Source organism: Ictalurus punctatus, chromosome 18, assembly GCF_001660625.3.
Source record: "Ictalurus punctatus breed USDA103 chromosome 18, Coco_2.0, whole genome shotgun sequence".
In the NCBI taxonomy this organism is placed as follows: Eukaryota; Metazoa; Chordata; class Actinopteri; order Siluriformes; family Ictaluridae; genus Ictalurus; species Ictalurus punctatus.
The window spans coordinates 15,452,013-15,476,750 of NC_030433.2; the positions used below are offsets into that span (position 1 = coordinate 15,452,013).

The 24,738-nt window shown below is 37.4% G+C and overlaps 3 protein-coding genes across 4 annotated transcripts; 1 reads left to right on the forward strand and 2 right to left on the reverse strand.

Annotated features, from left to right (window-relative positions):
- The first annotated feature begins 620 nt into the window (after nt 1–620).
- Nucleotides 621–2,012, forward strand: LOC108278486 (claudin-like protein ZF-A89). Its single transcript, NM_001329290.1, is given in 1 exon segment — nt 621–2,012. A coding segment is annotated over 1 exon segment (636 nt). The 5' UTR covers nt 621–663; the 3' UTR covers nt 1,300–2,012.
- A 3,638-nt stretch (nt 2,013–5,650) lies between these two features.
- cld4 (claudin-4) lies at nt 5,651–6,592 on the reverse strand. The gene is given in 1 exon segment (NM_001200921.1): nt 5,651–6,592. A coding segment is annotated over 1 exon segment (636 nt). The 5' UTR covers nt 6,543–6,592; the 3' UTR covers nt 5,651–5,906.
- Nucleotides 6,593–8,721: 2,129 nt separating this feature from the next.
- cldy (claudin-like protein zf-a89) lies at nt 8,722–21,091 on the reverse strand. Of its 2 annotated transcripts, XM_053687617.1 has the most exons (3): nt 20,405–21,091; nt 10,740–10,791; nt 8,722–9,726 (listed from the first exon to the last, which is right to left on the reverse strand). In XM_053687617.1, exons 1-3 carry the CDS (start codon nt 21,034–21,036, stop codon nt 9,076–9,078), a joined length of 1,335 nt encoding a protein of 444 aa, XP_053543592.1. In that variant the 5' UTR covers nt 21,037–21,091; the 3' UTR covers nt 8,722–9,075.
- Between the last annotated feature and the right edge of the window lie 3,647 nt (nt 21,092–24,738).

A 24,738-nucleotide genomic window follows, 5' to 3' on the forward strand; every position in this document is an offset into this window, starting at 1 on the left:
CATTTTGGCACATTGGAACACATAAGTAAATCTTGACTTTCTGAAGTATTTCACCAGAAAAATTTTAAAAATAAAGATGTTTCACTGGATGCATTTCAATCACAGTTGCACTCAGGGGCAGAATAACAGACAGGATGTATTATTAACATCAAAGTGAAGTATGGATACTTTCTATATTTGCCATTTTATCATTTTGACACTAACCTATTCCATTTCCTTATGGCACAGGTCCTGGAGTACCCACTGTTCTGCACATTTTAACGTTTTCCCTTCTCCCAATACACCCGATTCAAACAATCAGATAAATAACAGCCATTCCTGAGTTGAACTTCGTGTGTTAGAGGAGAGAAAATTGGGTAAAGGGTACTCCATTACCAGGGTTGCGAACCTGTACGTAATGGGATTCCATGAGCATGTGTGGGATTTTTCACTGTGTCTTTAAGAGATTACTAAAAAAATAGCAAATCCTCCACTCTATGAAAGACAGTTTTGCTCACGCCGGCTTTAATTGGTAAGGGCTGAAAGCAGTCACGTGGTACAATCAGTCTAATGATTAGCACCTTAGCGTGATTACCATGAGGGGTACAAAAAGGATTCAGACACACACACCCCCCTCATCAAGCGTTTTGAGATTTTCGATTGTTCTCGAATCATTGAGAGGTGATGGCTAGTGCAGGGTTGCAGGTTTTGGGTTTGGCTCTGGCGCTCTTCGGTTTGCTTGGCGACATCATCATCTGTGCTCTGCCCATGTGGAGAGTGACGGCCTTCATCGGGCAGAACATCGTGACCGCGCAGACCTTCTGGGAGGGCCTGTGGATGAACTGTGTGATGCAAAGCACGGGACAGATGCAGTGCAAAATCTATGACTCCATGTTGGCTCTGCCTCAGGACCTGCAGGCCGCGCGCGCTCTCGTGGTCATCTCCATCCTCCTGACGCTGTTCGGTCTCCTGCTCGCGATCGCTGGGGGAAAGTGTACAAACTGCATCGAGGACGAACCGACTAAGGCGCGCGTGTCCGTGGCGGCCGGCGTGTTCTTTCTGGTGGGCGGTGTTCTGTGCCTGATTCCTGTGTGCTGGTCGGCTCACACGGTCATCATGGACTTCTATAACCCTACCCTGGCGGACGCACGGAAGCGCGAGCTCGGCGCATCGCTGTTCGTTGGCTGGGGCGCCGCCGCTTTACTGCTGGTCGGAGGCGCGCTCTTCTGCTCCCAGTGTCCTAAGACTGAATATCGAGGTTATTCAGCCAAATACACAGCGCCAAGATCAAATGCACATGGTGGTGGCAACTACGTGTAGGTCTAACGAAAGCTTAACATTGGCCTGATGGACAACTAATGTGTCTTAACTAACTTGTGTTTTTATTGGACAGTTTTACTAAATAAACATGTTTTATGCAATCTGGCTTCTCTTGGGCTGTAAAACCTAAACCCTTAAATTAGGTATTGGATTACAGTAGTGCTCTTAGTTTACTCAACTTTACTGTACTGTTGACTTGATTAGTAACTTGTTCAGTCAAAACTACCTCAGCATTAACTAAATGAACTTTAAAACTGCTTGTTCTATACAATTCTATTGTGTGAAGGACCAAAGGATTATTGTAATCTGATGCAATGAGGCTTGGAACAAAATGTTCCTTTACACTTCTGTCTGGCAGATATCCTTAGCCAGAGCGACTTCCATTTCTCTAATTCATACAACTGGACAGTTGAGGATTAAGGCCAAACAAAGGATTAAACAAACTGCTGCATTATGTGAAGATCCTAAAATGGATGGAAATAAAAGCATTAATGGGTAAAATGTAGTAAAAAAAAAAACCCCACAGATTTCAAAGAACACTAAGACTGCCCTTACACTTGAATGTCAAAATGTTGACTACTTGTTTAACCAAAAAAAAACCCAAAATGTATTTGAGACTGTCTGATAATCTGAGTCTACTAATAAAATGTTAGCTAAGCAAGAATGGTAGCTAACTAGTTTAATTAGCTCAATGACTGGATCATCTAATTACCAACTTTCAGCGTATTTCAACTTTTTAGTGTATAGTAATGGTTTCATGGATAATTATATTGATATGAACCTTGACTCAATCATGGTAATTTTTAACATGTGTCTAGTTAAGGACAGCACATTTTGTGTTGCTTTCATAATCAGTGTGTTAGTACATTTAACACTGTGTTAAACATTTCCACACAAGGATGTTAAATGTGTTTATACTTTTTTCCCTACAATTATCCTAAAATCCAATTTGTTTGTATGGCAAAATTCTATGATATCACTAACTCATGAAACAAACAATTGCATAATATTCAGGTAACATTTAATATTTAAACATTTGACTGATGTAAGAATTGGAGTTGATGCATCTTCTTGCAAATCTCCCTGCCATCTGGGAAGACAAGAGTCCCACTCCCTTCCATTTGAAAAGCTAGAATTGCACAAAAAGAGTGTGTTGGTTAGTTAAAAAATATGGACAAATTATGTTGGGCTTTAACTGAGCAATTACATTACAGAATCCCAGATTGTGTAATTTTGGAAATGTGACCTCGACTCTCCAAATGAACAAAATGGCACTGTAGCCTCACCAGGAAAATCCAGCTAACTTGCAAATATTTCTTTCCCTGCATTTAGCACCCCACTGCCAATTTTTTACATAACCTGATTAATTTGACCAACATTACATAGATGGTGGAAAGCATTACAACCTAAACCCCATCCTCTCTTTTTGTCACATTAACCTTGTTAATAACTTTTGGCTTCCACATTACTGAGATAGCCCAAGTTCTGTTTGCCACTGACTGACACAGCATTAACATTTACTGAATACATCAAGAAACATGGCTCTAACCCATCCACCTAATGCTAATTACTACTGCTTGCCTTGTCCAGAACACTTCCTTAATAAAGTTAATGTTAACCCACTCACTGTATTACATCATGGTGGACAGCTGTAATGCTAGGTTATCATTAACTTTCCAAAAGGGAATATTAATGTCCAACATTACCACAAGCTGTATGTTAAATGTTAGTAACTCAGGGTTAGAATCGCTCATCCCTATTGGTGATCACATCCAGCTAGCTGACCTGAACTCAGAGCTTCAGATAAAATGAAGACACAGAATTATAGAACAACCTCAGAAAAGACCCCCCTTAAATTGTTGAAGTCGCACTTTAGCCTATACTTAGTCCAATAATTAACAGAACTGTTTTTGGGTAAGTACATTTAGCCAGTTTATGTAAATAAATGTACTGCATTTTGTAGAGGAACATTTTGTTCTAAGCCTTATTGTAACAGATTACAATAAGTATTGTGGAAGTACGATACAATAATCCTTCTGTCCCTGCATGATATAGCTGTATTGAACAAGCAGTTTTAAAGTTCATTTAGTTAATGCTGAGGTAGTTTTGACTGAACAAGTTACTAATCAAGTCAACAGTACAGTAAAGTTGAGTAAACTAAGAGCACTACTGTAATCCAGTACCTAATTTAAGGGTTTAGGTTTTACAGCCCAAGAGAAGACAGATTGCATAAAACATGTTTATTTAGTAAAACTGTCCAATAAAAACACAAGTTAGTTAAGACACATTAGTTGTCCATCAGGCCAATGTTAAGCTTTCGTTAGACCTACACGTAGTTGCCACCACCATGTGCATTTGATCTTGGCGCTGTGTATTTGGCTGAATAACCTCGATATTCAGTCTTAGGACACTGGGAGCAGAAGAGCGCGCCTCCGACCAGCAGTAAAGCGGCGGCGCCCCAGCCAACGAACAGCGATGCGCCGAGCTCGCGCTTCCGTGCGTCCGCCAGGGTAGGGTTATAGAAGTCCATGATGACCGTGTGAGCCGACCAGCACACAGGAATCAGGCACAGAACACCGCCCACCAGAAAGAACACGCCGGCCGCCACGGACACGCGCGCCTTAGTCGGTTCGTCCTCGATGCAGTTTGTACACTTTCCCCCAGCGATCGCGAGCAGGAGACCGAACAGCGTCAGGAGGATGGAGATGACCACGAGAGCGCGCGCGGCCTGTAGGTCCTGAGGCAGAGCCAACATGGAGTCATAGATTTTGCACTGCATCTGTCCCGTGCTCTGCATCACACAGTTCATCCACAGGCCCTCCCAGAAGGTCTGCGCGGTCACGATGTTCTGCCCGATGAAGGCCGTCACTCTCCACATGGGCAGAGCACAGATGAGGATGTCGCCAAGCAAACCGAAGAGCGCCAGAGCCAAACCCAAAACCTGCAACCCTGCACTAGCCATCACCTCTCAATGATTCGAGAACAATCGAAAATCTCAAAACGCTTGATGAGGTGTGTGTGTGTGTCTGAATCCTTTTTGTACCCCACATGGTAATCACGCTAAGGTGCTAATCATTAGACTGATTGTACCACGTGACTGCTTTCAGCCCTTACCAATTAAAGCCGGCACGAGCAAAACTGTCTGAAAGCACACTTCATAGAGTGGAGGATTTGCTATTTTTGCTAGTAATCTCTTAAAGGCACAGTGAAAAATCCCACACATGCTCATGGAATCCCTAGGCAATACACAAGCAATAGAGTGTCTTTAATAAAGTCTCATGGATAGCTTCAGTCTTTTCAATTATATATGTGTATGTGACATACCCATTTTTAGTCACTTACACTCACTCTAAGTATGATAAAGAATGGTGTAATGTTTTAAAAGAATAGGAGGGTCAGTTGGCCACATGACTGATGCACTGGTGGCCATTTTGATTCTATTTAGCTGTGCACTTCCATCTCTGTCTCTGCTTCCAGTGCCCTTAAAGCACCATTTTCAGCTATTAAAGAATCAGATTTATAATAATAGGCGAGCAACATTTAATTTTCAGCACTTTGATACAGTGCATATTTGATCATTGTTAAAAGGCATATGTTGACGTAGCACAACATGACACTATTATGGAACCCAAGGATGTTATTGTGTAGTACAGGATTATATACTACTATTAAGCATTACACTCATCATTTTATTTATTCTTACAAATTACATTTTATTTATTCATACAATTTTTATTTTAAATGAATTAAAGGCATCACTGTATATTATAAGCTCCCTGGACAAAATAAATTCTGTTCTCAGTTACATTCATTGTGTGTGCAACCTACTGACATTGTAGATTGAAGCGCTGCTATTGGTGGAAGTGAATAATTGTTTGTCCAGGGAGCTTACTACAGTACAACATGCTATATAATATACACAATAAATTTTACTTTCAGTTACATTGCTGATGGCCACAACCTATTGACGTTGTAGAATGAAGTACTGGTATTGGTGGAAGTTAACTTTCTTGTCCAGGGGGCTTACTACAGTACTATTTACTATGTATACTACTCCATGCAATAACAGTAATAATTTTTTTTACCCAATGGCACCAATTCATACAATACAGGCTTACAAAATCTCCCTTGTTCATCCAAGACAATAGATTTTTAAAAATATTTTCTTTTGTATTTTACGACAGTGAGAATTAGAAATTGTGTTCATATATTTTTTTAAATGTGCGTGTAAAGGAAACATGCCTGACAAAATCATTTGCCTTCATATTTGTTATGTCTAATATGTCAAACAATGTAATATTTTCACATCAGTCTCAGTATAGGTGCTAATTAAAGACTCAAATATTACTCTGTTTCACAGACTTTTAATTACAAAATGTCAAATGAAAAAGATTTTCAATCACCGAATTTCCATGTACAGAATTTGTTCACATTCATTTATTAAAACAAGCATCCATCTCATTATTATCAAAGATCTGTACTCATGTAATAGGAAAATATATGTGGTCGCAAAAGAAAAGAAATACATGCCTTTCCAGATACATAGTTAATATGGTAGATGAATCCACTTTTGTTCAGAGTTCTCATGGAAACATTCACCGTTTTGCTCACACATAATTCATCCCTGGGGAAAAGGATCTAGCAGGTGCAAATTTGGCTGCTGTATACTGCTGGTTCTCCTTCGGAGGGCAATTCCAGCAAAGCAGCCCTCCCCCCAGCAGCAGGAGAGCCGCAGAACCCCAGCCAATATACAGGCAAGCTCCTAACTCTCGACGCTGGGCTTCTAACACCAAGGGGTTGTAGAAGTCCCTGATAAGGGTCTGGGCAGACCAACTCACAGGTATTAGCATGAGGAAGGCAGCAATAAGAAAGATCACCCCTGAGACAATGCAAGCTTTAGCTTTTGCTGATTCATCCTCCATGCAGTTAGTACACTTTCCTCCAATCACAGCCATTAGCACACCAAAGATGCCCACAATGATGGAGATGATGACCATGGCTCGGGCCGCTTGAAGGTCTTGAGGAAGGGCCAGCAGGGAGTCGTAGACCTTACACTGCATCTGTCCAGTACTCTGAACCACACAGTTCATCCATAAACCCTCCCAGATGACCTGCGCTGTGACAATGTTAGCTCCAATGAAAGCCGTCACTCTCCACATAGGCAGAGCACAGGTAATGATTGTCCCCAGCCACCCTGTCATAGACAGCATAACACCCAGGATCTGGAGGCCTTGGGATACCATTGTTCTGGATAGTCTGCAATCAGTGCTTCATGGGATAGTTCCGGAAATGTGTCTGTGTGCTGTATTAACACGCTTTTTATACCCCATACTTATAAGGTGTGGTTCTACTGCACATTCAAAGAAAAGAATAAGCAGTCATTTGATACTCTGTTCCATTCATTGTTTTGAAAGTCTATTTAGATCTACAACCTGAGTGACCCCTACCAGGCTCTAAAATACATATACTGAAGTTGACACACGAAACTATTTTTTAAATTATATTATATATAATTTATATTTAAATGATAAAATTATAATATTTTATATTATATTTTTAAATATTATTAGCCACTCATAATTTCTACATATGTATTTGCATGCAAATACATGCTCTTACAATAAAGGAATAGTTCAGCATTATTCCAACCTTATCTTCATCTACTACATTTGTAACATGTGTGAGATTACCATGGTAAAGACTTATGACAAATTTCCTGTACTGAGATAACAGCATAAAAAATGTGCATAAAATTCACTAATGATAGCAGTTAAACAGCTGTTGTTGAGTTCTATTAGATAATTTACTTGATTGATTGACTGGTTGGGTGATTGACTGTTTGATTGATTGGTTAATTCAGTGGTTTTCAAAGTGGGGGCCGCCAGGGGGCGCCCGGGGGGTCTCAACAATTTGGTGTGAAAAATAAATTCTCACTCTCAGACACACACACACACACACACACACACACACACACACACACACACACACACACAGTCTATTCCTAATATAATGTAATGTAAAGATGTAAGATGTAATTATTAATAATAAAAAAAGGCATATATATTCAGAAGTCTGTATTTTTAATGTGTTTTAAAGACATCTTGCAAAAGGGGGGCCTCAGTCAAATGTTAATCTCATTTGGGGGGCCTTGCCCTGGAAAAGTTTGGGAACCACTGGGTGGTTTGATGGGTTGTTTGGTTGGTTGACTGACTGATTGGTTGGTTGATGGATTGTTTGATTGATTGGTTGATTATTGATTGATTGTTTGATTATTGATTGATTTGTTGATTGATTGAATGATTGGTTGATCGATTGTTTGTTTGGTTGATCAAAAAGACCACTAGACTAACAATATAAAAGGTTTTGGAACTCTTGTCTATAATTTAGAGTTTTTTGTTTAAACAAGCAATGGGCTCATTTTCAAATTAATGTACTGTAAAGTAAATTTTAAATATATGTAAGTTAGACTTTTTATTTGTTTTAAATTTGTATTGAAAACATTGGAGATATTATAAAAACATTTTAACTTGTTTGTTTTATATTTCTGTTGGACTCCTTGGAATTAGTAGAGAATGATCACACACACACACACACACACACACACACACACACACACACACACACACACACACATATATATATATATATATATATATATATATATATATATATATATATATATATATATATATATATATATTAGTTGATATTAACACTGTTTATGTCCATTTACTAAAGTGTACTTGATTTACCCTCCACTCGCACCTGCCTTTAATTAAGCACTCATTTACTACTATTGGAGTTACCTTTAATGTTTTTTTTCTTCGTTAAGTACTATACTACACCTTTTTGTTTCATCTATGACACTAATAGTGATTAGACCTTAATGATACACAGGTGTAAAGAAAATTCTGTAATTCATGCTACAGTGTAATCTTTTTGTGTTGTAAAAAATATATATATATATATATATATATATATATATATATATATATATAAAGCATCAGCTAAGTCCAAGAGATTGCATCAAAGATGTGCTCTATTTTATAACACAACCAAAAATTTATACTTACTTAATTTAAAAAAAACCCCTTTAAATGGTTAGGTGTTTTGCTTATTAACCTTTATGTCAGTAATGGCCTGATAAAGAGATTAAATGCTTTTGCCTTTGGAAAGGTTTTCTCTCATATGTGCAATTATATGTTATGCAGTTACGTGTTACCTAACCTTTTTCAACCGAGCCACACCTAAACTGGATAGTCAAGGTAAGACAACTCCCTTGGGAAATGTTTTGTTCACAGGCAGTGACTTGAATTTCTGTATTAAAAAACTAAACCACATTATTCAAACTTACCCAAACACACGATTAACTTTTTTTTTTCCAGTTTAAAAGAAAAAAAAAAAACTAATCAAAAACAAATATCCATGATAGACAAGTGTTTTGATTTTATTATTTTTTCCTGTTTTGATAGCTGAGGGAACAATGATATATATACTGTACAAAATATTTATTTACAATATCATGAATTCCTTAAAATGTAGAGAATGAGGAAAAAATTAACAAGCTTAAAATATTACAATCTTATATTGTAAAAACAATCATCTAGTTAAGAAAACATTATGGCATAACATTATGCAGTAGTATCTACTGCATGCTGTTAATATGTAAAAAGAAAGAAATAAAATCCAGTAACATTAACTCTTACAATTGTCCATCAAGTCCTCATTTCAACTGCTCCATACTTGTGCAGGTAAGACAATCATTGTTTGACATTCTTAAACGTAGTCCTTGGTGGAGGGTGCAGAGGCCTGGGAGCGAGCAGGAGCACTGTATTTGGCTGTGTATGCTGGCTTGTCATTGTGTGGGCAGCTGGCACACAGCAGACCTCCTCCAATGATCAGCAGAGCAGCAGCACCCCAGCCGATGAACAACGATGCGCCCAACTCCCTCTTCTGTGCCTGGTTGACCAGTGGGTTGTAGAAGTCCCTGATGACTGTTTGGGCAGTCCAGCACACAGGAATGAGACAAAGTACCCCAGAAATGATGAAGACCACGCCCGCTGCCACAGCAACCTTCGCCTTGGAGTTCTCATCCTCCACGCAGTTGGTGCACTTTCCTCCAGCCATGGCCAGTAGGATGCCGAAGATGCCCACCACGATGGAGATGACCGTGAGAGCACGTGCAGCTTGGAGATCTGAACTCAGGGCCAGCATGGAGTCGTATACCTTGCACTGCATCTGTCCTGTGCTCTGGACTACACAGTTCATCCATATGCCTTCCCATTGGATCTGCGATGTGACAATGTTGCTTCCAATGAAAGCTGTGACCCTCCACATAGGGAGAGCGCAGACCACAATAACACCAATCCAGCCAATGATACCCAGGGCAGCGCCCAGCATCTGCAACCCAACCGACACCATTTTGCTCTACTTCTCTTGGCTTCCTTTTTGCTGTTCAGACAGAACTCTGTGGTATCTTGGCAAGTTTCTGACAAATGCAGTGAGAGCAGATACTATAAAAGTGTCTAGTGGGGGGTGGGGTTTGTGATGCAGGCACACAACCTGCTCTTCAGGTTTGGCTGTTTCGACTTGTGCATTGTCAGAATGGGACTGCCCCCCATGAGATTCTGACTCACCTGCTAATATCTTACCTACTTTCAACAAAGTAACAACATATAGCCTTGTATAGTCACATCCTTTTTACTGCTGATCATGATCTTTTTTACATCAGAAACTGAGTGTGTGAGTCATAGTATCAAATATATTGGCATCGGAAGTGAAAGAATCCGTGATTTTGTAAAGACAGAGATGTTATTCCTCGACAAAATAGAGCATTGTAGTGGATTTAGCCTTTCTATCAGTTTGCCAGACAAAAAATCAATGTAAACAAATTAAATTGCATTTCTTTGTGCTTTTTCATGCTCTTTTCCATCCGACACTGGTGACATTTAATAAAAGCTACACGTCTGTCTAGATAAGCAAATGAGGCACTGCTATTCTTTTAAAAACCAGACAAAGACCATTTATACTTTCCTCACTCATAATGTCTGGCATTACTGTGGCAGAAACCTAGCTAAAAGCCTTTAGGTATTAAAAAGCCTTGCCTATACAAAGGTGTTTCAGTTATTACACATATGGCAATGCAGTCAGTTAATAAAGTGTGAAGAGAAGCTAAACCTCCAAAAACTCCAAGGAACAACAAACGTTTCCAGACTTCCACCCCTAACTGTTAAGGTGAAATACAGTATTAGCTTAATCATGTGATTGTTTTCTGGAATCCTGTGGTTGTTTAATGGATAATATACCTTTGGATTTGGAAATATAAAAGGGCATAAGGTTATTCGTATTGGCAGACAGTCAGATTTTACAGAATGTCTTAATTTTTATTGTTATAAGACATACAACATATTACATGTACATCTACAGGACAGCAACAATACCAGCCGTACTTTGCTGTTGTGAATGTGATACTTGGCTATAAGTAAGCGAATGCTGACAACATCAATTAAATCATTAGAGGTTATTCCAAAAACTACATATTCAATGTTTAGATTTAAATTTGAACTGATGTAAAATCCTTCAGATCAGTCCAGAGTACCTGGAGGAACTTTTTGCTGTTTCTCATCACGTCACACAGAGATGTCACATCAAAATTCCTTATAGGGGCAGTGAGGAAATCATGGGAAGTGTTGGGTTTTTTTTTGTTTTGTTTTGTTTGTTTTGTTTTTTTTGTATTTTTTTTTTTTTTACCAACCATTGGAATTGTGAAATCAATAGACACAAACATTCCATGAGACTGTATGTGCTTTATTGTCTCTGTATTAGTTAAAATGGGGGAGGGACGGGTGAAACAAACCTGCGGACAGCCAATCTGGCTGAACCAGTTTTTAAAAGTGCGGCAGTTGATGTACTATGCCTAGGCATGACTAAACGGCAAGAACTGAACACTGATTAAACAGGGACCTGCTTTGTCATACTGTTTCCAAATAAACTGCAAATCTTAGAGGGCGTGTCCTTATTGCTCTGTTGTTGTTTGGGTTTTAAAACTATAGACAGAAAAGTATGTTAAATGGTGTTTTCTTCTGTCACGTAAAGGAGGTGCAGACAGAAGCAAGTGCAGATTAGGTAGTTTAATCCAAAAACAAGAAGTCCAAAGGGTAATGCAAAAAACCACAATGTTAAACAGGCAATGGTCATACGATCAGGCGAGCAGGTCAAAACAGGCATGGCAGAGAATCGAGGTCAGTGGAGTAAACAAAGTCAAAACCAGAATATCAACATTTCGTAAGGCTTGGTAATGACAGAGACAATAGCAATCGAACGTATACTTCGCAAAGACATTGTGTTCTAACAGTTTCTATATACTGTGGATTGAGTGTCGGAAGTGTAGTCCTCTTTGGCCATGTTTGTAGTTGGTTGGTGAGTCACTGGTTTGCAGTGATATGACATCTTGTTTAGCATGAGGCCACTAGTTAAACCATTTAAACTTATTTCTACAGAAAAATGCAGCATATAGTAGTCTAGGAACTGGTGTTTATTATATACAATCCTATACAAACTTTAGTAAGGAATGCCACTGACAAACTGACATTTCATCTGCCTCTTTGCTTGAGAGGCTGGCAGAAAGGGAAAGAACAACTTGTTCATAGGAAAATCTGTGGTAGCATTTATTTTTTTTATTATTCTAAAGAATTGTACCCAGATGACTGATCATTGCAGTTGAGATATTGTTGAGTTTAGGCACCAAATGGGTCCAATGGTAAGAATTTTAAGCCAAATGTGTTCCAACCATAGACATAAATAGCTAGAAGGACACAGATGATTGAACCTCTGTAGTTTTGGAAGCTTTTGCTTTATTCTTTTCGTGTAGCCTATGTCCAGTTTTCAAATTCATGAAGTAAAGTTACCTGATTGGGTTAGGCTACAAGCTCCTAAGTTGGCTATAAATGAACAAGGTCAGTTCAATTTTGTTGTATTATGTAATGTTAAGTTGTTGTATTGTGTAATGTTACTCATTAATGACTATTGTATTGATGGCATATCATGTACAATAATTCAGAAATAAGACTGCCTTGTAAACCAAAACTCAAATAACAATAACAGTAACCCAAACAACCATTCTTCATTATTGTCGTGAACAGAAAAGCATCACAGAATGCACAACATTCTAAACCTTGAGACGGATGGGCTACAACAGCAGAAGACCACATTGGGTTCCACTCCTCTCAGCCAAGAACAGTAATCTGAAGCAACAGTGGACACAGGTTCACCAAAACTGGACAGTTTTAGAAAAAGAACAGGTGATATTTTTCCCACCCAGTAATCAACTGCCCCGTTTAGGTGAACAAGTCCAGTGCCCATCCTGGTTATAACCCTGGTCTGAACTACAAGCAGACACACTTAAACAATATAATGCAAAATTGACCCTCAGTATCAAATCAATATCAAATTATTGTGCAGCATTTCAATTTTATGGCAAAAGTGTCCCAATTGTAAACCCCAGTCCAATAAATGACTATGATATGTTTTTACTACGTTAAGTCAGTTGGGTTTGGCTGTATTAAGCAGATGATAGTGCTAGTAGTACTGTATATGGGTCAGCTGATATAGACAGTATAGTCCACTACTCATTTGTTCTGAAAGTTGAGGGACATTACAGAAGCAGTATCCAAATTTCAGATGTTTTAAGCAATATGTTCACGTCATGTCATGTAAACCAATTACAACATTGTAATCACAGATACTACATCAACACTAGTTTTTGCTGCCAGTATTGCTGCTATACTTGTGCTGCTACATTACACAATAGCTTACAGTTCACAATCCATGTCCTGTGTATCTATTGTCCTGTGTATTTACTGTCCTGTGTATTTATTGTTTTGCACTCGTCTCACACTGTTGTGTATTTGCACTTCATGAAGTCTTGCGTACTGTTCCGTGTTGCAACATGGTCCTGAGAAACATTATTTTGTTCAAATGTATTCGAGCTTTATAGAGGAATGACAATAAAAACCACCTTAACATAAACATGCCAGCAGGACCAGTTTTAAGAGCTTGTCTGAACTAGTAAGCACACTAAGACATTATGATCAGGTATCACCAGTCTTACCTCAAATCTGTATTATTAGTGTATCTTTACAAAACTGAGGGACTCTAATAACCTATTTGCAGAACTTAGTATGATAACCCCTACAGGACGGAAGAAAATATTTCAGAGAATAACTGGACAAACTATTTAAAGAGCATTGCACAATGACCTGACAGCAAAGATATTTATTTAGGACATATCTGATTTCCTTTGCAATAAGTCTTTAGTGTTGTAAATTAGCTGTTATTTGTATGAGTAAGGTATGTTAGAGAAAACGTTGATGGCGTTCAAGCCTATGCAGGGGGCTTCAAAGGGCTTCAAAGCAGGTATTTGTAGGATTGTTTCAAGCTCAACTGTGCAAAAACATTCATTCAAAAAGCCCACCTAAAAAGTCATTATAATTAGTAATAGAAAATTGCAGCAACAAAATCTATGAAAATTGAGCTTTTGGTGTTTTCATATGGTGTTTTGATGACTTTTGTTTGTAAAATTTTGCTCCAAATCAAAGTCCAAACTTCTTGTGCATTCTTTCCTCATTCTAAATCTTCCTGGGATAGGTTCCAGATCCACCACAACCCTGAACAGGAAAAAGAGGGCACTGAAAATGATTGAATGCATGAATAACTTTTGTTTCTTTCACATCTTTTTTTGTCCATATACAAAAGAGATGATCTGAAAGAAAAAAGCCAATCATTGGTGACCTCTTTCATGCAATGTTACTGTTGTGCCATGGTTCTCAAAGTGGCCTCAATGAAGCATAGCCAGGTGCCCTGCAATTTTTAAAATACTGTTATAGTAGTGAAAATCACAATCCACCATTTATTTATTGGTTAATTATTGACTTCCTATGGTTATTAGTCTGTTTGACTGAACACAGAATTAACCCAAACCTCGATAGCTCAAAACCAATGAAATAAAGAAAATTAAGGCACAATAAGCCCTTTGATTATGTACATAAAATAAATCTGTACTGGCGAGATCCATGGATTTTTTATTTTTGTATTTTTTTTAACAGTTAATAAGGTGAAAAGTTTGAGAAAAGTTTGAGAAACTCGGCCGTAGTGGATCACAGTAGCTCCATTTTCCTACAGGATGTTTAGAAGTGATGAGATTGCTCAAAATATACTGACAACCTGCAAGCAAGCTATTAAAATTGAAAAAGGCTTAAATTAAGTTAAAATGTTTATCCCTAATGTGTTATGTTGGAATTGTGCTCTGTTTTTAATGAAAGCCACAATGTACAAAACAATTTTTAAACCTTGCCATAAATGAACTCTATTTATAGCTAGGTTTTTATTTATCACCTGGGCAGCTATGGTTCAGGTGGTAGAGCAGGTTGTCCACTAATCGTAGGGTTGGTAGTTCGATTCCTGGCCCACATGACTCCACATGCCGAAGACACTGAACCCCAAGTTGCTCCTGATGGCAAGCTAGCGCCTTGCATGGCAGCTCTGCTACAGTTGGTGAATGTGAATGGGCGAATGAGAACCAGTGCAAAAAAAAAAAAGCCCTATATAAGTGCAGACCAGATCAATTACCATTTTAAAACTCAAATAGGTCAGATACTTCTGCACATTCTGAGTTACAAATTTCAAGTTGACACTAAACCAGGTTTGAGGTCCTTGTGTGCACAATTGTAATCAATGTTACCTGATATTTTATTGTTACTTCACAACTGTTACTTTACCTTACTTATTGATGATAGGCTATTGATTTTTAATTATTTAATCAAGACATTTTAATTTGTTAACATGGTACACTCAAATTTACATGCGCTCTGACCAGACCCGACACAGATATACAGATACACCTCAATTGCAATACATGAATAAAGAAATTGGTACTGGAATTTGCATATACTTGTTTTTACAATCTGATTTGACCATGAATAAGGTTCTATGTACCTTGCACCATTCTCACTGCATTTGCACCAACAGGGAATAGGGACACAGTCAGGATAAATTCAGAATGGAGAGCAACCTGGCAAGCACTGCTAAAGGAAGCAGTGTAATTCGGTCAGGGGACACCGATCAGGTAGCACTCGTGCTATCCATCATAACTCCTAGATTTGTGGTTCAATCCTGAGCTCAGGTTACTGTCTGTGTAGAATTTCACATGCTGTGCTATGTGTCTGCATGGATTTCCTCCATGCACGGAAGGTTTTAGACTGGCCAACTCATCACCAGCCAAGCTATCACCAGACTTTTACCAAATTGAGCATGCATTTCACCATTTCTATCACAGAAGAAGAAACCAACAATTTGGTGATGTCAGTGAGTCGCAGGCTTGATGCAGTTATTACGGGCAAGGGCTATGCAACCAATATTAAATGTTATTTACTTTAATTTACTTCAAGACTTATCTGTTCCTATACTTTTGCTAACTTAAAAACTGGGTAGTCTGATACAAAATGTGGTATGTTCAATGTTGTTTAACAAATCTACACACACATAACATGACATAAAAGCTGAAATTCTAAATCTCTTATTCATCTCTCAAATTTATCTTTTTGATCCCAGACTTACTACTACTAATAATTGTAATAATTATATATACAGTGTGTGTGTGTGTGTGTGTGTGTGTGTGTGTGTATATATATATATATATTGACTTATAACAATACTGGAGCAAATTATTTAATCCTTTTTTAATCCTTGAACTCACTCCACATTCCCACCCCCACTATCTCTGCTATGGTGGCCAACAGAGTTCAGTTAGAGATCACACTGCCAGAGAATTTTGTGACAGCACTTCCTGCTGTACGGGAGTTTGATGCAGTTATGCACTACACATTTCAATGAAGGCAGCTCATAAAGCATTACCAATGATATATATATATATATATATATATATATATATATATATATATATATATATATATATATATATATATATATATATATATATATATATATGGGGTGGAAAGAATGTTTTTGGGGAGTGTCTATAAAAAAGACTGTGAACACAGACAAGTTTTCCAAACAGGTTTTCTCAGCCACATATTACACCATGGCTTACGCAATTATTTTTTTTATCATGCTATATGTATTTTCCAGAATATTTGTACTAGTAAGAAAAAAACTATTGTTATTGTATTACAATCAGTGTGCAGTTTTTCTATCAATATCTTGGACAAGCAGTAACTCAAATAACAACTCATAACCTATGTTTTCTGGTGCTGAGGAAATACTGCATTCTTTGGAAAAAGTCATAAAACCACTGCAACCAGTGTTTTACAGTTACACACTGTCCATAAAGTCTTATGCTGGATTTTGATTTATTTTATGCTCCTTGCTTTAAAATGGGTGGCGTGGTGACACTACATAGTTTATGAGGTTTGATTAAAACATCTGTGTTTGTTTTGGGAATGATCCTGCAAAGCTTCCACCTATTAAAGTTCTTATTTCACATAACAAAGCTGAGCAAAGTAATGTGCTGTCTCCCCATCAACTACAGACAAAACAGCATTAAACATCATGTGCAAATTTGTGTTATAATGTTTATAATTTCATCATATATATATATATATATATATATATATATATATATATATATATATATATATGATCTGCTTATAAATCAGCTCATCTTTTACTTCAAATTATTTTTAAGGCATTATATAACTTATTATATAAAAATTCAAATGCTACCTGTAAAAATATGGGATAAGGTCATAAATTGTGCACAACACATGCGCATGCGCGGCACGGCAAGCGGATCAGGTAGCGACAAACAACACATGCGCGCTACAGCCGCAAGCGATTTCAACGGACATCAAACATGTTGCGAGTTTTAAGAAACAGCCAATCAATGATCAGCATTTCCAAACAGACGGATCACGGCTGTATAACGACAGTCATTGCAGGGATTCCTTTGTTCTTCGGGTTGAACATAAAAGAAAATGTCAACATAAAAAAAGCTATTGCATCTAAAATTACAGTCTTAAACAAATCAAAAAAAAAAGTCAAGCGTGTGCCCATTATTCTTTAATTTGTCTAATTTTGGTTTTGATAGCCTAATTAAACAAATGTATTAACTTTAAATTAATTAACTTGTTATTTTGATATTCTTTTCACCTAATCATGTAACATGGTGCAATGGAAAAATGACTCTGATGATGATGATATCAAAAATGTCGCGCATGCCTCAGATGCTTTGAATTGAAAGGCTGTGACAACAAATTACCCTTAGGCCTTAGGAGCAGTGATGTATCACTTACAAACGACTCACTTTAAAGTGCCTCTTCGAGTCTCCAGTTTTATATGAGCATTTGAACATTAGGAACCGACTCTAAAGAGCCTGAAGCTCCGCACCCAATACCAGAAACTACTCTCTGTTTATAATGAGAGTGAGAGGGAGTTTTACCTTAAAAATGATTGATAGTGTAGGATATCCGACTTTTTAAAATAAAATTATTTTTATTTATTATTATTATTGTTATTGTTGTTGTTATTATTATTATTATTATTATTATTATTATTATTATTATTACTTACAGCGTTAAAGAATGACAAATGCATGCGCCAGGCTGAAATCCGATTTCTGTGCCAAATGTTTAATCACGTATGTAATATGTAACTCAGCTCACCTGATCAGCGACTTTCTGTGTTGTTTCTTTTATCAGTTGTTTAATGCAAACGACCGTTGAAATATTTGTGCATGCTATTTTAATATCTGGACTGCATGCATTAAGGCTTAAGTTCTGAAACGTGTCACAGTAAAATGCAGTAATCGGTTAATAGTGGCTAGACAAACCCTTGTTGACATCATTTTCTCTTTCACTGTCACATTAAAGTTATTTTATTCTCATAACACATAATACTGAGCAACCGTGACTCGTGAATACCTGGGCTCCGTCCGAAACTGCACACTACCCTACTAAATAGTGCACTATGTCTCTACACCATTGATGTCATTATTATTAATGCTTAGGCTGCTACTTATGTGGTTTGGAACACAGCCTTGAATTCTACAGTAGTTTAATGTGAGCACAGGCTGCAGATGAGATTAAGCAAAGAAGAGCTCAGCACAACCCACATTACGAAATGTTCTTCCGCAAATAGTTTTCAATAGCATTTTTTTCTGGAGTGGGAGAAAGTCCAATATCTTACATCCTGTAGTAGAAATAAGGAAATTCACCTGGCAACTATGAATAGCCAGGAGTACGTTCTGTATTTGTTAATACGCATGTGTAGCATTTTGTCTTTGCATTTAGCCTATTTAATCAGTTTTATAAGCTTACCACAGCGCAAATGGTGTTTTGAACCCATACACAACACGCGCGCGCGCGCGCACACACACACACACACACACACACACAGTTATCTTGGCAAAGGGAGGTAGCACAAAGTATTGACTAAAAGGGGGGCAATAATTGTTGGCCACCTATATTTAACAAAAGTTTTTTTTTTTGTTTTTTTTTTTAATCAACCTGTATTTTCTGTTGTTTGACCAAGGGTGCCAGTATTGGTGGAGGGCACTGTATATTATTAAGAATAATAATTTAGAGAAGCTCAAATATCAAACAGATTTTAACATCAATTACACAGGATTAATTCAATAGGATTTCTGCAGAATCACATACAATCAAATTCCCATGCAGGTGTGGACATAACTGTCCATCCACCCATTTTCTGTAGCCTGCAGTTTATCCTACACAGGGTCACAGGGAGCCTGGAACCTATCCCAAGGGACTCGGCGCACAAGGTGGGGGACTCCCTGGACAGAATGCCAACCCATCGCAGGGCTCAATCGCACACACACACACTCACACACCCATTCACACACTACAGACAATTTGGAAATGCTGATCAGCCTACAGTGCATGTCTTTGGACTGGGGAAGGAAAGCAGAGTACCCCCGAACCCCCAAAGGACGGAAGAACATGCAAACTACATGCACACTAGGCAGAGGCAAGAGTTGAACCTCCAACCCTGGAGGTGCGAGGGTTAGAAAATACCATCATATTTTAAATGTAGGAAAAAGTCTGAAAACAAATTTCACTCAAAGTTTTGATTACAATATTATTTTTAATTAATTCATTCATTCATTTTAAATGTGTTCAATATAGATATATAATGCCTTTCTAACACCCAAGCCTGTACAGTATAGTATATAACAGAAAGTATCATCATTACCAAATAAAAACAAATAAATATTACAATTAAATATTGCAATTGCAAAAATTTTTGTACAATGCTTTTTAAATAAGTCTTTACTTTAAATACAATTATTGCTTGTGAGATTCTACAAAATAGCTTAAAAAATTATTCTAATTTACCATTTTTGATTTTGTGTAAAATTCTTTGTTAGACAGCAAAAAGCCCATGATATTGCATTATGATGTTTTACATATTATGAGCACTTTACATATCACTGATAGACTTTAGTTTCTTTCAATTTAAAGGTCAATAGAATTTCCATACAATCACATATTTTCTGTGTCAACAAATTCACATGCATGTGTGGATATAATTAATGTTACAGAAACAATGAAAACAAATTTCCCTCACCATGTTGTTAACTACTGTACCATGCTGTGTTTAAAATGATTACATTTTCAATTTATGTGTAATTTTTTAGCTTGAAAAAGGGTTTGACAAAAAGAATTCTCAGAGTAGGATATAGCATTACAATGAGTCTGACCTTCAGAGGCAGTGATTCAGCACTTTCCAAAAGCTGCCATATAAATGCGCATGTATATATAATACATAAAAATAGTACATATATCCTTATTGATTGTGAGATTGTACAAGATAGCTTAAATACAAATGATTACAATTTAATGTTTTGCATTTTGTGTAAAATTCCATGTTGGTCACCAAAAAGCCCATGAAGTTTCTTGACAATGGTTTGTATGCAATAGAAATGACCAGCTTATAGCAACATTTCTGGTAGCACTTTAAAGACCACTGATAGATTTTAATTTAATACACACTGGATAATGCTAAGAAGTTCCTTGATTAAGTTGCCTGCTCATTTTACCAGTCCACTAAAGTGATTAATCAAATGTCTTACACATAAACTTTGCTGCTGCTCACTGTATATTTGGGCTGAGAGTATTTCACATGATAGGGAGTGTCATCTTTTGGTGGACATGAGCTACAGAGGAGGGCCCCACCTGCAATGAGAAGTGCAGCACATCCGAAGCCGATATACAGACAGGGTCCCAGTTCCCTCCTTTGGGCATCCGTAAGGGCAGGATTGTAAAAGTCCCTGATAATAGCATTTATGGTCCAGCACACTGGAATGAGCACAAGAATCCCTGTGATGATGAAGATCATCCCACTAGTGACAGCGATCTTAGCCTTAGCACTCTCATCCTGTACAAAACTGGTGCATTTGCCGCCAATGATGGTTACGATAATTCCAAAGATTCCAACAACAAGGGCAATGATTATCAAGGCTCGAGCTGCCTGCAGATGTACAGGAAGAATAAGGAGGGAATCGTAGACCTTACACTGCATCTGGCCTGTGGTTTGAACCACACAATCCATCCATAAGCCTTCCCAATACACCTGGAAAGTCACAATGTTGGCTCCAATGAAAGCAGACATCTTCCAGGCTGGTAAACCACAGATGACAATGATGCCTACAAAACCAATAAGTGCCAGAACGAGGCCCAGGATTTGAAGTTTTTGGGATACCATTTTCCTTCTTGCTTTAAGAGGAGGATTAGCTTTGTCTGTCCCTCTGTAAATGTATGTGATGTCTGATTCACCTAGTGACTGACCGTACCCTTTAGTGAATAGGGAGGAGTCTTTGTTTAGATATGACCATTTGCTTTTGCAATATGAAAGCAGTTTTATGTTCTTCCAGTCAAACTTGATTCCTGCTACTCCATGCAACAGTTATGTATCACTTTTGCTAAGCACTGCATTTACAGAGTTTATCTTCACAATATGGCTGTACAGTAGATGTAGGTCTGGGGGTGGCTGACCTGAATATTTCTAGATGTGATCACTGTAATCTATCCTTGTTTAGAAATTTAGATTAGAAATTTGATCTCCAACTTAACAATATTGTTGTAAAAGAAGAAGTTGCATTTCTGTTTATAGATTTAGCTTTGTGTCTGTAATAGGAGGCATTATACTTGCAGCAGGTGTTTGCTTAATTAGTGCAGGAACTCATAAATGTCCCTTGACTGACAAAAATATGCATTATATTAAAGTAATTAGGGCCCAAGATAGGTAAGATAAGTAGATAAGTTGCTTTTATCGTTAGGTTCCTCTAACTAAATGAAGGTTGGTGATATTATTAAAAATAATTGATGTACCAGAATTATTACATCATTGAATGTAGACAACTAGCTTAAATACTATCTTAGCTGCATTTTTTGTAGCGTGGCAGTAGCATATTGGTATCGATGCATTGTCTAATATATATATTAGAGATGCACAATATTATTATAGCTTGGTGGTTCTGCGTTTTATGCTTTCTTTTAAATTAATAATGATTAATTACACAATTCTGAAGGAAATGCAAAAAAAAAAACCCTTATTCTCTCCATTTCAACAAGTTGAAACTGGTAACCGGTCTCATAAACAGTAAACACATTACTCAAATTAACATTGACACATCAACTAAATTCTGAAGATTTCTTAACTTATTGAATGTTATTAATTCATATTAAATTCTACTAAATTCATACTGAATTCTAAAAAGAAAACTCCTGTTAGGCTCACATTCACTCACCACAAACAAAAACATTTATACTTTGAATGATTTCATCATTGAACATCAAACTGGTAATAGATAAACATTTTTTTCTGATATTAACTCACATTAGCATTAACTGGATATGAAATATATTACCCTACAGATATATATTTCTGTGCAATATATACCTTTTTTGTCAACTCATATTCATTTAAATCTTTCAAGGGTGTACTGGCTCTTTAATTCCACCAGCTCAAGTAGCGTGGAAATTTTTTTTGGACTCAACGCCAAAACTCCTGCAGCATGCACCAGTTTTATGGTCATTTTCACCCAATTCAAAGTAAGTCCACACAAGAGACATCGTTACACACTGCACGTATTCGATGTGTCGTCCCCCCCACCACCTTTTTATTGATAGGATATAATCGGCCCTGATCATCGGCTGTTTTTAAACTTGCCTTTATCGGCCGATACCGATTACTGGCCGATACATTGGTGCATCTCTAGTATATATATTTTGTCCATGCTCAGACATTTCCCATACTGCCCTTCCTTTTGTAATCTAGCACACATCCCTGATGTACCTTTGCATCCCTAATATAAGGATAATGTATCACAAACTAAATCAAGAGTCCGAAGGCCTGTCATTGCGAATTACTTTTGGCATGTGGCTGGGTAACTGAAAGAAAGTATCTGGAATAAACTTCAATATAATTGCTCTTAATATCAGTTAAATCAATTGTTTAATAATAATAATAATAATAATAATAATAATGTTTTTTTAATGTAAAATCCTATTCTGAGTGACCTGTGTATTAATCTTTATCATTAACTTGTCATCTACAGTCATATCTAAGATTTCTTTTGTAATGAAATTCTAAGTTGAAATTCTTTTTTATGTTTAGAATTCTTTCATAGACGTGTTGGTCTATTTTCACTTAGAGCTTGGGCCTGTGACACCAGCTGAAAAAACGCAGGGTTACGGGATTAGTTTTGAGTTGACAAAACCAAACCAATCCAATCAGTCTTCATTGGTACCATGACGCTGTTTATCAACATATTCTGTCAACTCAGGCTTTGATCCTTAAGCTATGATTAGTCCACACTCTAAAAAATGTTGGGCTATTTTTTCTACCCAAATGTTGGGTTGAGACTTTTGGGTCATTAATTGGGTTATTTTCTCAGTCACTACTCAGTTTTTGGGTAGTTTTGCCTTACCCAACCGTTGGGTTATTAGCTGGGTCATTTTCACTGACAGTTGAATCAGTGCACTCCTCCCCCACCCCGACGCATCAGCCCAGCTCCTTGGGTCAAATTAACTCAGCACGGACTGTTTGAATTCGCCTAAGGTGGAGGTAGCGGTTTTTGAAGCGAAGAAACCAAATGAACCCAGCAAAGTTAGCGGTCATCACTATTTAGAGTTAATGCTGCTGTAATTGCCTGGCCGAGTTTGTGATATTTAGGTAGGGAACTCATGAAAATGTATTCATTGGAATACAGTAACTCAACAAGTGATAATTAACTTAACCTATCGCTACGGCTTCAAAAGTGATTATCATGTACTGCTTCCTCAGTGTTGGCGTTACGCTACTAGTGTCATGTGTTTATGTTGGCTGTGAAATATGGACGGAGGTTACTCTATAATTCTCTGGGTCTGTATCTTCTATCTGAGTTAGGGTCAGCTAGCTGGATGTTGTCACCAGTAGGAATGAGTGATGTTAACCCTCAGTTAATAACATTACTTTAGCATACAGCTCGCGGTAAGGTTAGATATTCCCATGACCTTTTTAAAAGTTAAAGATAACGTAGTAATACAGCAATTCACCATGATGTAATACAGATAGTGGGTTAACACTAGCTACATTTAGCAAGTGTTTTAGACAAGGCAAACTGTAGTAATTAGCATTAGGGGTATGGGTTAGAACCATGCTTCTTCATGTATTGGGTGAATGTTAATGCTGGTTAACAGGTGCAGACAGTCAGTGCAGATGGAATTTAGCTAGCTCAGTAATATCGAGGGCAAGAGTTATTCACAAGGTTAACGTGACAAATAGAGAGGTTGGGGTTTACAGTAGGTTGTAATGTTTTCCACTATCTCTGTAATGTTGCTTAAATTAATTAGATTGTGCAAAAATTGTTGGTGAGGTGCTAAAGGCTGGAAAATAAATATTTGCAAGTTAGCTAGATTTTCCTGGTGAGTCTACAGCACCATTTGGTTCATTAGGAAAGTGGAGGTCTCATTTCCAAAATTACACAATTTGGAATTCTGTAACATAGTTTCCCGGTTAAAGCCCAAAGGCATTTGTCCATATTTTGTAGCTAACAACTAACCAACACTATTTTTGCTCTTTTACAGCTTTTCAAATGGAAGGGAGTGGGACTCTTGTCTTCCCAGATGGCAGAGAGATTTGTAAGAAGATGCATCAACTCCAATTCTTACATCTGTCAAATTTTTAAATTACTTTAATAAATATTAAATATCACCTGAATTTCATGCAATTGTTTGTTTATTTTATGAGCTTTTTAGTAGAATTTTAGCATACAAACAAATTGCATTTTAGGATAGCGTAATTTTAGGGGGTGGGGGGGGGGGGGGGTTATAAACACATCTCTGTGTTATTTTTAACTAATAATTTTATTTTTTTATTTTTCATATCTTTAATGTGGAAATGTTTAACACACAGAATGTGTTA

Coding starts and splice junctions, on each gene's coding strand:
- cldy (XM_053687617.1), bottom strand. CDS start 21,036: ATGGTATCCCAAAAACTTCAAATCCTGGGCCTCGTTCTGGCACTTATT. Junction 10,792..20,404: donor AGCAGCAGCAAAGTTTATGT/GTAAGACATTTG, acceptor TGATGTTGTCAG/CATTCGCTTACTTATAGCCA. Junction 9,727..10,739: donor ACAACAGCAAAGTACGGCTG/GTATTGTTGCTG, acceptor CAAGAGAAGTAG/AGCAAAATGGTGTCGGTTGG.